The sequence below is a fragment of the Epinephelus fuscoguttatus genome, linkage group LG11 (assembly GCF_011397635.1).
Source record: "Epinephelus fuscoguttatus linkage group LG11, E.fuscoguttatus.final_Chr_v1".
NCBI classification, from domain to species: Eukaryota; Metazoa; Chordata; class Actinopteri; order Perciformes; family Serranidae; genus Epinephelus; species Epinephelus fuscoguttatus.
In genome coordinates, this window is record NC_064762.1 from 13,207,463 (window position 1) to 13,220,889 (window position 13,427).

A 13,427-nucleotide genomic window follows, 5' to 3' on the forward strand; every position below is an offset into this window, starting at 1 on the left:
CCTGTTTTTGTTACATGATAACTGCAAAGAAATAAAATAATTTGTATGTGGACAAGTAGATTTCTAAAAATCAAAGTCAAATCTGACAATACAACAAGCACGAGGAGGCATCGGCGCGTGTGCTTATTGAGACTGGGATGCCTTCATGGCTATGTGTCAGTTGCCTACACAGTGTGTTTGTATTGCAATACCCACTGTGAACGTTTTAAATCTTGACCCTGACATCGACCCCTCTGTTATAGAAAAACATAAACTAATTCTGAAACCAGTAAACACTAAACTTAATATTTTTAAACAATAAAAACTGAACTGAAACACAGGCCCACTCTGGAAACTTACTGAAACGAATAAAAAAAAACAACTACTGAAAAATACTGAAGTATAATAAATCTGTCGCAAGGCAGAAACTGAAAGATCAGATCTCATGTATGTCAAATCTGTAGTCTGGGGCTGTTACACTGTCAACTATGAAATGACTTCTGAAAGTCGTACATCTAGATGAACTTAATGCGATGATGGTTTTAACTGAGGGTCAGTTACATCTGAAAAATCTAGCAGGAGAAACTGTCAGTCTCATCCTGGTTGTTATGGAAGATAGTACTGTAGCAACTGTTTGCCAAAACACACAAGCCATTTATCATACACTGAAGGTCACTTCTTTGCCCTTTTTAAATAGGGAAAAATTGTAATTTGTTCCACATCACAGGTACTGGCCACAGTGAGTCATAATTGCCTTTGTTTGTGAGCAAGTGTACAGTTTTGTTCCTCTGTTCCCTGCAGCTAAAATCAGAGATGTGCCTCAGAATAAACTGGACTCTGAAGTGGTACCCAAAGTGGCCCGCATGACCGTCTCTGGCAAGAAGCAGACCATGGGCTTTGACGTTCCCAGGTACCTAACACACAAGTACACACTGTTTTTATGAAACGGTACAAAACATTAAAAGCGGAATTTTGGTATTTTTACCGTGGATTCTTTTCCCCATGTTTTTGTGTCTAAGTGACAAACGGAAACAACAGCCGGCAGCAGCCAAACAGGCTCAAACGGAACAAATAGACGCACTTGTGCATCGTTAATTTACTTCCTATAAAAGTGCTTGTTTTTGCCACTGACAGGCTCAGATTATTTTCTGACAACATTATGGGAAGGATCCCTCAGAGACAGAACATATTGATAAAGAGTAAGATTGTTTTTCCATAAACAGCCCCGAAATTTCTGTCGTCAAACTCACCAGACTCCATTTAATTAAACAGCCATTTTTATCATTGTATAACACATTCACACACATTCACAGTCGTCAGAAACAAAATAAAACTCACAAAAGCTGTCTTGGTTCGTCTCTCCACTGTTCCAACACTCACAGACTGGTTTGGTTGAAATAAACCCTCAATTCACCCAGTTAGTTGGGAAAATATGCTGACGATATACACGCTTAAATTACTGTTTCTTTAAATGTGGTCTGGTGGGTTTGGCGATAGCGGGCTGTTTCTGGTTAAAAAAGATCTTACTCTTTCACAAAAAGGTCTGTCTCTGTAGGGATCCTTTCCATAATGTTGTCAGACTTTTAAAACAACAATCTGAGTCTTTCAGTGTCAAAAACAAGCACTTTTAGTGGACGTATCTTGATGGTGCAAGCATGCTCAGAGTGGTTACCACTGACAGCTCGACCCAGGCCCGACCCGACCCACTGGGTTCCGGCTAGGTTGGGGTGTAATATTGTCATTATTGCCTGTGACTTGAATTGGGTTGAGTTCTTGCCAATCCAGCAGTTTTTTTTTATTGGACTGAATCAAGAGGGAAAGAGAGTGAAGGGGGACTGCGACAGAGCAGGAAAGTGACGTGACAGCGGAGCAATATAGTAAAGAACCGGGGATGTCGCGAGAGCGTGCATGCCAGAGAAGGACAGAAAGCAAGATGGGGAGAAAGAGGGGCTGCAAGGTGACATGGTTGGCAGTAGGAGAGATGTGCATTAACATGTCACGAAGAGCGGTAGTCATCTGCGTGCTGCATCATTGTTGATCGCTGTGCAAGAGAAGCACCGTTGAACCTGTCGTGCACGAGACGACAGACTATTGAACTAATTTTTGGGCCCAGTCAGAGCACTACTCCTCAATACTGAACCTATTGCGGAATAGTCGCTGTTAGTCACATAGACACAAAAACATGGGAAAATAGGGTCCAGGTTAAAAAATATCAAAGTTACCCTTCAGGCTGTGATAAGTTTCCTTCCTCTTTTTACATTGGAAATCATTTAGCCTTTAGCAAAATAGTAGATTTATTTGTAATGAAAATCAGTTAGGATTATACATTTGGATAAGCTGTGAACCTGAAACTAAGCTACTACCTTGTGTAGGAATACCTCAGAGCAACTAATCATGTCGACATAATTATCTGTTTCCCCACAATTAAACTCGTCCACATTCTCTCCTCAGCGCAGGGGAGAACGGCGTCATCACCCCTTCTGCACGCCGAGGCGCCAGCCCTGAAAACGCCACTGCTCCCCCTGCTTCAGAGTCCACGCCCAAGCGTCCCGAGACTCCATCGAAAGGGTCAAATGGAGACGAGCCCCCCACAGCTCCCACCCCAGGCCGCTCCTCCGGAAAGGCTCGGCAGTCGATCAATATCAAGGCTGAACTGGAGAAGAGGCAGGGTGGCAAAACTCTGCTAAATCTGGTGGTTATAGGTAGGAAGGAAATACATAAAACAACTCATGACTTTATTTTTACTTCAGTAAAAGGAATGCTTCATTTCCTAGATGACCATTTGAATTCGGGAAGAAAAATGTGTTTTTCTTGTATGCTTCCAGTAAAACAACAGTCATCAGTTTACAAACAGTCATACACTTAGTACTTCCCAAACAGACAGCCCTATCAGACGGGGAACTGAACATTAAGTGAAACTTATCTATGCTCTCTTCAAAGCCAGAGTCCATTGACAAAAACAGCAATTTTACCTCGCTGAACACAGGAGCTGCTGGTTTACCACTGCCTCAGTCAGTTAGTTAGTTTGTGGACCCCTTTGGCTTTAATTCATCAAGCATTTTCTCTGTTTTTGGATTCTTCGTTCACCAGAGGCGTGTGAAAACAAAATTTTCTTTACGAATCAGTGTAACACGAGGTGAATAATTGATAAACAAGTGATCATTTAGGGGGTGAAGTATTGCTTTAGTAGCACAATAACATGAGAGAAGAAGTTAATTTTGCACAAACAAGACTGAAATAAATGATGCTCACTTCTGTCTTCCATCCTCATTCAACAGTTTGTGACTTGCTTACCGTCCTACTGTGCACACATTGATTTACAGTATAGTAAAATACACAGAGTAATGCTTGATTTATTAAGAAATGTAGAGTGCTACTGTAACTGTTTTTGAAGCTTTGCAAACGACAGCTTGAAACTAAAACGGAGGAAATTTACACTTTCAGAAATACAGTTTCAGTTTTGGAGGTAAATTTTTTTTTTTATGAAGTTTTAAGATATAGCAGATTTTTTTTTCTTCTGAATACTTCTTTAACAGTTTTTCTTCTTCTAAAAACTCTTTTTTTTTCCAGTGTGGTATGCGATAGATCCACATTAAAATGTCCACACATTGCAACATAGCTGTTTATATAAGAAAAAAACAGTCTTGAGTTTTTCCACCACATTCTTGAATTTGTAAATGCACCCAGTTTGTTCCTCAAACAGATTCTGCTGTTTTCTGTCTGATTGTTTCTGGTCAGTCACTGTTAATCTTCAGTCTGTCTCTTTTGTGCACAAGTCTAAGTTTAAAACCAGCAAATGAGTCGAAGTGCAGACCAGTGCAGTTGCTCAATCATGTTTTCTCATTCTCAGTTACACCAGAAAGAGTGACTTGGTAGTTTCAGAAGCGCAGATGATTCTAGTTTCTCATAGCCTGCGAAACCTTTCGTTTTACCACGGTCCTCCCCCACCCCCCCCCCCCCCCCACACACACCCCTATCACCTATCACCCTCCATCCTTGTTCCCATTTCTGTCTATGGCCCTCCACTTGCGCAATGCTGCCTCTTTCCTTCTCCCATCTGCAGCTTCCCTATGCAGTATCTTATCTCCTCCGTTCCCCTACCTGTCTTATCACCACTGTTACATTCTTCCTCTGTCCCCACCCTTTGCTACATCCCTCCCTGGTGTTCTCTATCACTCCCCACCCTCTAAGCTCCTTTCTGTCTCTCTACATCCTTAACTCCTCTGTGCGTTATTCTTCTCTGCAGGTCACGTGGATGCAGGTAAAAGCACGCTGATGGGCCACCTGCTGTATCTGCTGGGCAACGTCAACAAGCGCACCATGCACAAGTATGAGCAGGAATCAAAGAAGGCGGGAAAGGCCTCCTTCGCCTATGCATGGGTCCTGGATGAAACTGGGGAGGAGAGGGACAGGTACATTTTGAAACCAACCACATACAGATGCACAGACAGGAAAATCCTCTGTTATCTGGTACACATTAAGAGCAGAGGTCAGGATTGGTTCCACATGGACGCTTAATGCAGCCTGCAGTGTCTTCCTGTTGTGTGCTTCGTCTGATAATGAGCTAATTTTCACAGTCAGACTTTTTTTTTTTTTCCAAATTCCTGGTGCTAGTGATCGTAACTCAACGTAATATTGTCCTGGGTGTGATCTGGAAATTATAGCCTCCTCATGAGCAGGACCAAATCTTGCTTAAATTAGTTGTGTCGAGTTTTGCTGCTGAAAAACATTATCATCGATTGTGCGCTTTTTAACACATAAAATATGTTTCCGTTTGTCATTTCTGTTGTTGTTACCAGAGTGAAACGGAAGCGAAATAGGTCAGAAACAGAAAGTGACTTGGGTGGGAATCCGTATTCACTTATCAGTAACTTCAGAAGCGATTGCGTAATACCTACAGCATCTGACTGTAAGACAGAGAGAGCCTCGCCCTCTAGGAGACGTTGAAGCTGAACTGAAATTGACCGAGGCTTTATATCTAGATTACCTTACGAGGAAGTCGGGACACTCAGCACAACATCCACGCCCATGAATTGTTTTGCTTCTACACAAATGATTGTACACATTACAGATGCATTTTTACTGGGTCACATGGTTGTAAAAATTCTCCTTGTATGTTTGTGTTTGCTGCAGAGGTGTGACCATGGATGTGGGCATGACCAAGTTTGAGACCAACTCGAAGGTGGTGACTCTGATGGACGCGCCGGGACACAAAGACTTCATCCCCAACATGATCACAGGAGCTGCACAGGTATACTGTGTTAAAGTATCCAAGCAGCCTGCACAGTGCAAAGACACCAACACAGTGACTCAGAGATCTCTTGTGTAGACCTCCTGATGTTGGTGTTACAGGTGTATGCAAAGGACCAGCTCATTCAAGATTAAGACAAAAGATATTTTTTAAAAACATAACCAATCTTTGAATTTCGCATTTTATTTTACCTTAAAGGAGCAGTGTGTGAGATTAAGTGTCATCTAGTGGTGAGGACTGCAGATAGTAACCAGCTGACACTTCTCCTATGTGCCAAGCATGAACTCCCGGTTAGGATTCCCTCAGTATTCATTGTTCAAGAGGTTTTACCGGGAGCCAAATTATCCACAGAGGTCTCTTTGTCTCTAAAACAAATGGACTTGATGATTAAAACCAGTAAAACACTGAATAAGTAGTTTCACTTTACAAGTCAGTGTTTCGCTGATGCTGTTTGGCACGCTATTTGGAGACGTGTTGCTAACCCAGCACATTTGAACGTGTACTCAGCTTTTTCTCTGATCACTGACGATAGAGACATTGAGGAGGTTTTTAGCAGGAGCAGAATCATCCGCAGAGTTCTATATGTTTCCAAAACAAGCAAACCTGGTGATTTAAACCAGCACAAACACTGAATAAAGCAGTTTCACGTTAGAATTCAGAGTGTTTACGACGCTGTTCGGCTCGACGTGGAGGGGCTGCAAATTACGAGTATGTGAATGGCCCTATCTAGAGCCAGTGTCTGGTTTGTCCATTCTGGGCTACTGTAGAAACATGGCAGTGCAACGTGGATGAGGACCTGCTCCCTATGTAGATAAAAATGGCTCATTCTTAGGTAACAAAAACACAACAATTCTTATTTTCAGGTGATTATACACAAAAGAAAACATACCTATTATATTGTATCCCATTTCTGCCAATACATCCCCCTAAATCCTTCACACTGGACCTTTAATTCAACTGTTACGATAACACAAAAACAGGATACAGAAAAAGAAAATACAAATAAATCAAAATTAGAAAGCTACATGTATATACAGTTCCATACTCTCCATACCAAGGTGCATGTATGTAATGCTGATGTAAAACTGATGTGCCAGTTATGCCAATATTCCTGAGCAAAGTGGCAGAGAAAATGTATAAAACAGGTGAATAATAACTATAACATGCCTCCTACATTTACCTGAGCCTCAGTTCAGTTAGCCATTCATCTCTGTTTCATTACCAGTACATTCTTTATGATTTGGTGAGTTGACCATTTTGAGACTACAGCACTGGTAGACTTACAGATGACCTCTTTCTGTGTGTTCCAATCCCCATACTACCATACTATATTGTACGCCAGAAAAAGATTCAGTATGTACCAATACATACTGTGTCTAATGCAGTATGCCAAAAATACCAGGATGTTCTCCTGCATCCGGTCACATTTTGCACTTTGCAAGCCAGCATGTTTTCTGGCTATTCTGACCCACAGTCCTCTGCACAGCGGATGATTCGTCACATCGACTCAGCCGCAGACAGATGACAGCTTGGCAGCTGTTTGACAGCGTGACAACGCGTACAAGTGACTGATGACCAGTCGATAAGTAATAATAGGAGTATTATTTGTTTAATGGAACAATAAAATCATAGATGTAACCAACAAAAAAGGGCGTAAGTATTAAATAACAATTACAGAGAACTGCATACTATCATGAATTTAATATGTTACAATCTACAATGTATGCAGACGGTTGACCTCCGTCTCTGGCGAGCTCGGTAAACAGCATTTTGTTTTATCTCTATGTTAACAGATGTATGAGTAAGAGGGTCAAAGCTCAGGGCCTAACATTATGAGGAAGTAGTATATCCCGGGTATATCCCAACTTTTTAAGGGCAGCTGCAGTGCCTACTAAACCTAAAAAGAAAACGTATGCGCACTCTTTCTGTTCTTCTGTCTCAGCTCTGGTAGCGACCAGCAACTCTGTGTTTTCCTAGTGTGCACATTGGGCATGACCTAAGATTGAAATTTGCATTAAAATGAGAAGCTTTTATATCCATTGATGAATTTGTTTTATTGAGAGGCCACTATGTTGAATAGGTGTTCTTCTGTTTTGTTGTAAACTTGGTATATCATGTCGTATTTGCACAACTGCTGACTTCACCAGGTCCTCTAGTAGAAGAGATTTTCGATTTGACTGGGACTTCCTGATCAAAATAATGGTAAAAAAAAAAATACAGAAAATTAACTGTAGTGTAGGAGAGGGTAAAGATAAAATCATCCTTCACATTTTGGTTTATCTGTATTTAATAATTAGATTTTTGTGCCTCTCACATGTCTACAATCAGTACACAGAATATTAAGATTCCTGCAGTATGTCTGAATATATCAGTTAGCCTCATTAAACCATTGCAGATGATCACATTTTGTGTCAACGTGAAACTTAACATCTTTGTAATTTAACGGACCTCCTCTCGATCATACTAGTTCCTTTCCCCTGCTGTGATACACTCTCGGCTCGCCCCACCCGTCAGCATGATTTGAAATAACTTTCGTGGTTTTGGGTGTTGGTGTGACAAGGTGTTTTTGCAGGCATGGGTGTGCTCGTCTGTCTCTGTTTTGAGACACTAATGTAATTTCTCTTTTTACCATATGACTGTCCTCACGTTCAGCCTCATCGTGTAGTGACTAAGGTGTTTCTGCTGCAGGCAAATGAAGCCGCATGTCTGTCACGTATTCTGAGGCTCAAGATTTTATCTCTCAGCCTGTTATTAACCCCATTAAATAAACCAGTCATTTAAAGAGTAAAGCAGTATTTCTAAATTACTGTTTGTGTGATGATTTTGACTGTATTTTGCTTTTTACATATGAAAATATCTGTCATTGAGGAAGAGCAACAAATGGGGTCAACTGTCATCTCCATCTAGACTGAGTACTGTTAAAAATGAAAATTATTATGTTTTTGAAAATTTTACCTAAAGGGGAATTTTTTTCAACATTGACACTATTTTCTTATGTGTTTGTGTTAAAGTGATTACAGTGAACATCATGTTTGAAATTGGTTCATTATTGAGCCCAAAACAGGCTGCAGTGTAACCACTCAGAGCATTTATATCCATTAAATGTTCCCGGTTTTGCCACTGACAGGCTCATATTGTTATTATAAGTTCCTGGCAACATTATGGAAAGGATCCCTACAGAGATAGACCTTTTTGTTAAAGAGTAAGATCATTTTTGTGTATCCATAAACAGCCCCGAAATCACTGTCACCAACGGCACCAGACTCCATTTAAAAAAAACAGTAATTTTGTCATAGTAGAACACACTTCATTTACAGTCAGCAGTAACAAAATAAAACTCACAACAGCCGTCTGGTTCGTTTTTCCACTGCTCCAACAATCGGCAACTGTGGTTTGGTTGAAATAAACCCCCAATTAACCCAGTTAGATGTGAAAATATGCGGACTCTTTACACGCTAAAATTACTGCTTTTTAAATGGAGTCTGGTGGAATTGGCGATAGCAATGTCGGGGCTGTTTCCGGTTAAACAAAAAGGATCTTGCTCTTTAACTAACGGTCTATCTCTGTAGGGATCCTTTCCATAATCTTGTCAGACACTTACAAAAACAATCTGAGCCTGCCAGTGGCAAAAACACCGACTTTTAATGGACGTAAATTGATGGTGCACAATTGCCCCTTAACGTTACATTGCAGCCTGTTATGTTGCTGTTGGATACAAACCTCTTGATTAATATTGGACCAGTTCAAAAAGCTGTTGTTCCTATTTGTCACATAGACACAAACACACAGGAAATTAGGGTCCAGGTCGAAAAATACATTAGTTACCCTTTAAGGTTAAATGCATGATTGTTCCGATATACATAAGAATTTTATTGGGACATGAGCAGTGTGTGTCTTGTGTCATAGTGAAGCTTAAACTACAGTTTTATTTCATATTCCCGTATTAGCGTCTATGCATAAGACATTGAAGTTTCTCATCTGATGATTCAAAGCTGTCTGGTTTGTCATGTACATTATGTGTTAAAACATTTCATCTGCTGAGCTGAGTTTGTGTGATTTTAACACTCACGTCTGCCTCAGCGGGAACAGATGCATGCGCTTCTTATCTTTCCCCTCGGTGCTCTCTCCAGGCCGATGTGGCGGTGCTCGTGGTGGATGCCAGCCGAGGAGAGTTCGAGGCAGGCTTCGAGGCGGGAGGTCAGACCAGAGAGCATGCCTTGTTGGTGCGCTCGCTTGGCGTCACTCAGCTCGCTGTGGCTGTCAACAAGATGGACCAGGTCAGACCTGCTACACTTTACTGACACATAGTGGGGATGTTTTAAGGGGTGATATGATATATGATGTATTGGTGATTTGTTATGACTTTTTTGAGAGAAAATCTGTAAAAAAAAAAATGAAACAAATGAGCCTCACAAACACACTTAAGATATATTCTGTGATCAGGTGAAAGCTTGATGATTCACTGATTTTGCTCTGCATACCTTTGACCCTGTTTCTGAAAGTTCAAGATGTAAAAACCTGCAAACATTTCTGTCAGGAGAGGAAAAGGCTTCAGGGAGCCGTGTGATTGAATTTTTGTGTTATAGTTTCCTATAGTCACTGGCATGTTGGCTGACACATTTCCATATCAAAGCCGTGCTGAAGGGGAAACTTTCTGTGTGTGTATTTTTCTTTTTCCTTTTACCGATCAGGTAAACTGGCAACAAGTGCGTTTCAAAGAGATTGTTTCCAAACTTGGCCAGTTTCTCAAGCAGGCAGGATTCAAGGTGAGTTTGCTCGACATCTCTTTATCACTATCTTGTCCTTTTATATATTTGATTAAAAAGAAGTGTTTCCCCGCTTTCCTTTTGTTTGATCCAGTGTTTTTTGTTTTGTTTTGTTTTTTTTCTTCTCCAGGAGTCTGATGTTTTCTACATCCCCAGCAGCGGCTTGTCAGGAGAGAACCTCACAACCAGGAGCTCTGTGTCAGAACTCACCTCTTGGTACTCCGGTCCCAGCCTGCTGGAGCAGATTGGTAATGCACACTGGCAGTGCTGCAAGCTGCCTGGAGTGTTTTGACACTTAGACTGAGGTCTTTCTGGGGAAAAGTGAAAAAAAATATGCAAGCACAAGTTGCATCTCTGCCCCTTTTCATCATGGGTTGCTTGCAAATGCATAAACCAGCATTTTTAGGTCTTTGTGCAAGTTGATTGCATTGCATTAAATGCACATCTGTAGTAATATAGAGTAGTACTGAATATTAAAAGGCTTCTGTAACTTCAAAAATCAGTCTAACAATAGAATGAATTCATTCTAGTGAAAAACTTAAGTGTCTTCAGGGTTTTCATGAGAGGCGGCTGCTGCTTGCAGGTGATCTCTCGATTCAAGAGAGTTCTTAGAACATGTTAATTTGCATCAAAAGGAAACGCTGCCAATAACTTTTCTTTCAGTGGTTTTAAAGTGATAAAGTCGCCTAACTAACCAAATCTGTTGAGTATCATATATTCCTCCCATAGGCTGTAGAAGTGTCCCTGAAACCTTTGTAGTTTTATCAGTCACAGAGATCACCTTAAAAGGACAAAACTACATATTTATCCTCTTAGCTGTAGTGCCATTTGTAAGACCAGATTGTTTTGGTGTGAGTTGCAGAGTGTTGGAGATATCAGCTGTAGAGATGTCTGCCTTCTCTCCAGTATAATGGAACTAGATGGCACTCAGCTTGTGGTGCTCAAAGCGGCAAATAAATACATTTGAAAAACTCAACATCAGTGTCTCTTTCCAGAAATCATGACCCGGTTACTCAAGATAATCCACAGACCTTGTTGTGAGCAGTTTCATGTAGGAACTATTTTCTTTCCATTGAACTACACCCACCAACTGTATTACCACTCAGAATGAAGCATCTACTGCTTGCTCTCCTAGCACCTCTGAGCTAGCTAACGTTACAGCTCAGACGAGGAGGACACCATTAATGTTTACATCTCGTGCTGTCATGAGCACAAGCCTCTTGTCCATGAGTAGATGCACTCTTCCTTTGCGGTGATATGGTTCGTGGGTGTAGTTTGACATACAGAATGTAGTCCCTACATGAAACTGCTCACAAAAAGGTCTGTGGATTATCTCGAGTAAGTTATCTTGAGCTGCACAGGAAGTAGCATATGTAGCCATATCTTTACCAAAACTGTAGTCTCAGCGATATGCCGAGCGTACAAGGTGATGGAGGTGATTATGCTGCTGGAGTGTTGTGCGTAATCCTGCAAATGTTATGGCACTTTCTGTTAGCAGTAAACACTTGTTGCTATTGGAAACCAGTGTTGGATTCAAGATGAGCACAGCCATGAAGCTTTTTACTGCAGGGGGGCGGGATGTTTGATACCGAAAGCATAGATTTTTGAGTGGATATTATTTCAAAACCTACTCACTGCTGCTCAGATTGTCTTATGGGTCAGTAAGACGGAAGTGATTAATAGGTTCTTTGGAGTATTGCATACAGACTTCACTAGGATTTCACACATTTTAACTGTAATTCATGTGTGTTTTGTCTGGACTACAGGACAGTATGGCGACCATAGCATCAGTCATCCAGTACCAGTGAAAATTATTCACCACCTCCAGTCACCAGGCTTTTTCGTAATATTTTCTGGACGTCCTGTACCTCAGTGTTTACTTCCCCTTTTTGTCTGATTTTGTTTTCTCTCTCTCTCTCTAAAGATGCCCTCAAAGCCCCACAGAGATCTGTAGACAAACCGTTCAGACTCTGCGTTTCCGATGTGTTCAAAGGTAACGTCACTGACGCATACTCACAGTGAAGGTGATTTTGTCCACGTCCTTTTTCATTTCTCTTTTTTTCCGAATTTAAGCTGATGTTGCATTTTCTCTTCCCAGACCAGGGTTCAGGCTTCTGTGTTACAGGGAAGATCGAGGCTGGTTACATTCAGACTGGAGACAGAATACTGGCGATGCCTCCCAATGAAACCTGCACTGTCAAAGGTACACACGCGCTGACTTTGGTATTTTACTTTGCACGTTGGATTCCTACAGAGCATTTTCCTCATATATAGCAATGAAGAAAGGCACACAAATTCCTCCCTTGGTAATTATAAGGGCAGTTTAAAAACCAAATCTGTCTCTGCCACAGATTGTTGCTACTTGTTTCAGCATCCAGGACAAGATTAAAATAATAGTATGCTTTAAATATGCTTGAAAACACACACATGTACAATACAAATTCATTAAAAATGTTTAAATTAACTAAGGATACAGGTACAGTTGTTCTGATCCCGATAGCAGTATCGGAAATGCCTCTTGTGCTGCCTAAAATGTTGGATCAGGACAGGTATTGGTGAATAAGCCAGTCTACACACCGATTCTTTGCCACGGAATTTATGAATACACTTTAAAGTAGTTTCACATGCGGATAAAACAGCAGTTTGCCTGGAAATCAGTTCTCCTTTGCATCTATACATATTCATATACTTCTCAGTTAAAACAGATCTTTTCCCCCCTCCGTTTAAAAACAAAAAAATAATCTGTCGACATCTTTGTCTCACACTAAAACGCAAACACACGTCTGCAGCACTCTCCCCTCCTCACACACAGGTAGTAAAGTGTACATGCTAACGTCACCTTTAAAAACACCAACTGGAGATGTCATCACCATTTATTTATTCCCCTTTTCATTTTAGGACGTGTCCACATGGATATGAAATAACCAGAGTTTAAAACATTTTTATACCATAAAAGGCGTTCGAAAAATGTCTGTGTCAGTGACCTAAGGCTGTGTTAACATGTAGACAAGAGGCCAGATGTAGAGGAATATATATTTGTTTACATACATGTAGACAGGGCATTAAACAGTAGCCTGTGCGGCCACTGGCAACTATTGTTTTAGAGCCATGAAGAAGAATTGATTTCTGGTAAATGGTGTGATGTTTGCTGTCAGCAGTGTCTACATTACACAACAGTATCGGTGTCAGGAAGCAATCAATGGCACTGCAACATCTCTGGATACAGGACCACAGATTATAAGACACTTCCTCAGGCAGGATTCTTTACTAAGCCGTGCTGGCGTTCATAACTCTGAGTGAACTGCACGTCAGCTTCAAGCACACCTGCATCTGAGTGCGCCTTTTTGTGCGTCTCTGAATGAGTGTGTTTGTTGACTGAGTGGTGATAAACACTGCCATCCTGTGGTGGTTCGGTGACTTACACTCTGTCT

At 41.1% G+C, this 13,427-nt stretch overlaps 1 protein-coding gene across 1 annotated transcript in view; it reads left to right on the forward strand.

Moving 5' to 3' along the window:
• The window catches only part of hbs1l (HBS1-like translational GTPase), a 37,908-nt gene that overhangs the window by 19,152 nt on the left and 5,329 nt on the right, over positions 1-13,427 (forward strand). Inside the window, exons 5-13 of the mRNA XM_049589626.1 lie at positions 781-889; positions 2,431-2,681; positions 4,226-4,391; positions 5,113-5,230; positions 9,361-9,507; positions 9,922-9,996; positions 10,127-10,244; positions 11,921-11,989; positions 12,095-12,199. Coding sequence (XP_049445583.1) covers positions 781-889; positions 2,431-2,681; positions 4,226-4,391; positions 5,113-5,230; positions 9,361-9,507; positions 9,922-9,996; positions 10,127-10,244; positions 11,921-11,989; positions 12,095-12,199 — 1,158 coding nt within the window. The remainder of the gene's footprint in view (positions 1-780; positions 890-2,430; positions 2,682-4,225; positions 4,392-5,112; positions 5,231-9,360; positions 9,508-9,921; positions 9,997-10,126; positions 10,245-11,920; positions 11,990-12,094; positions 12,200-13,427) is intronic.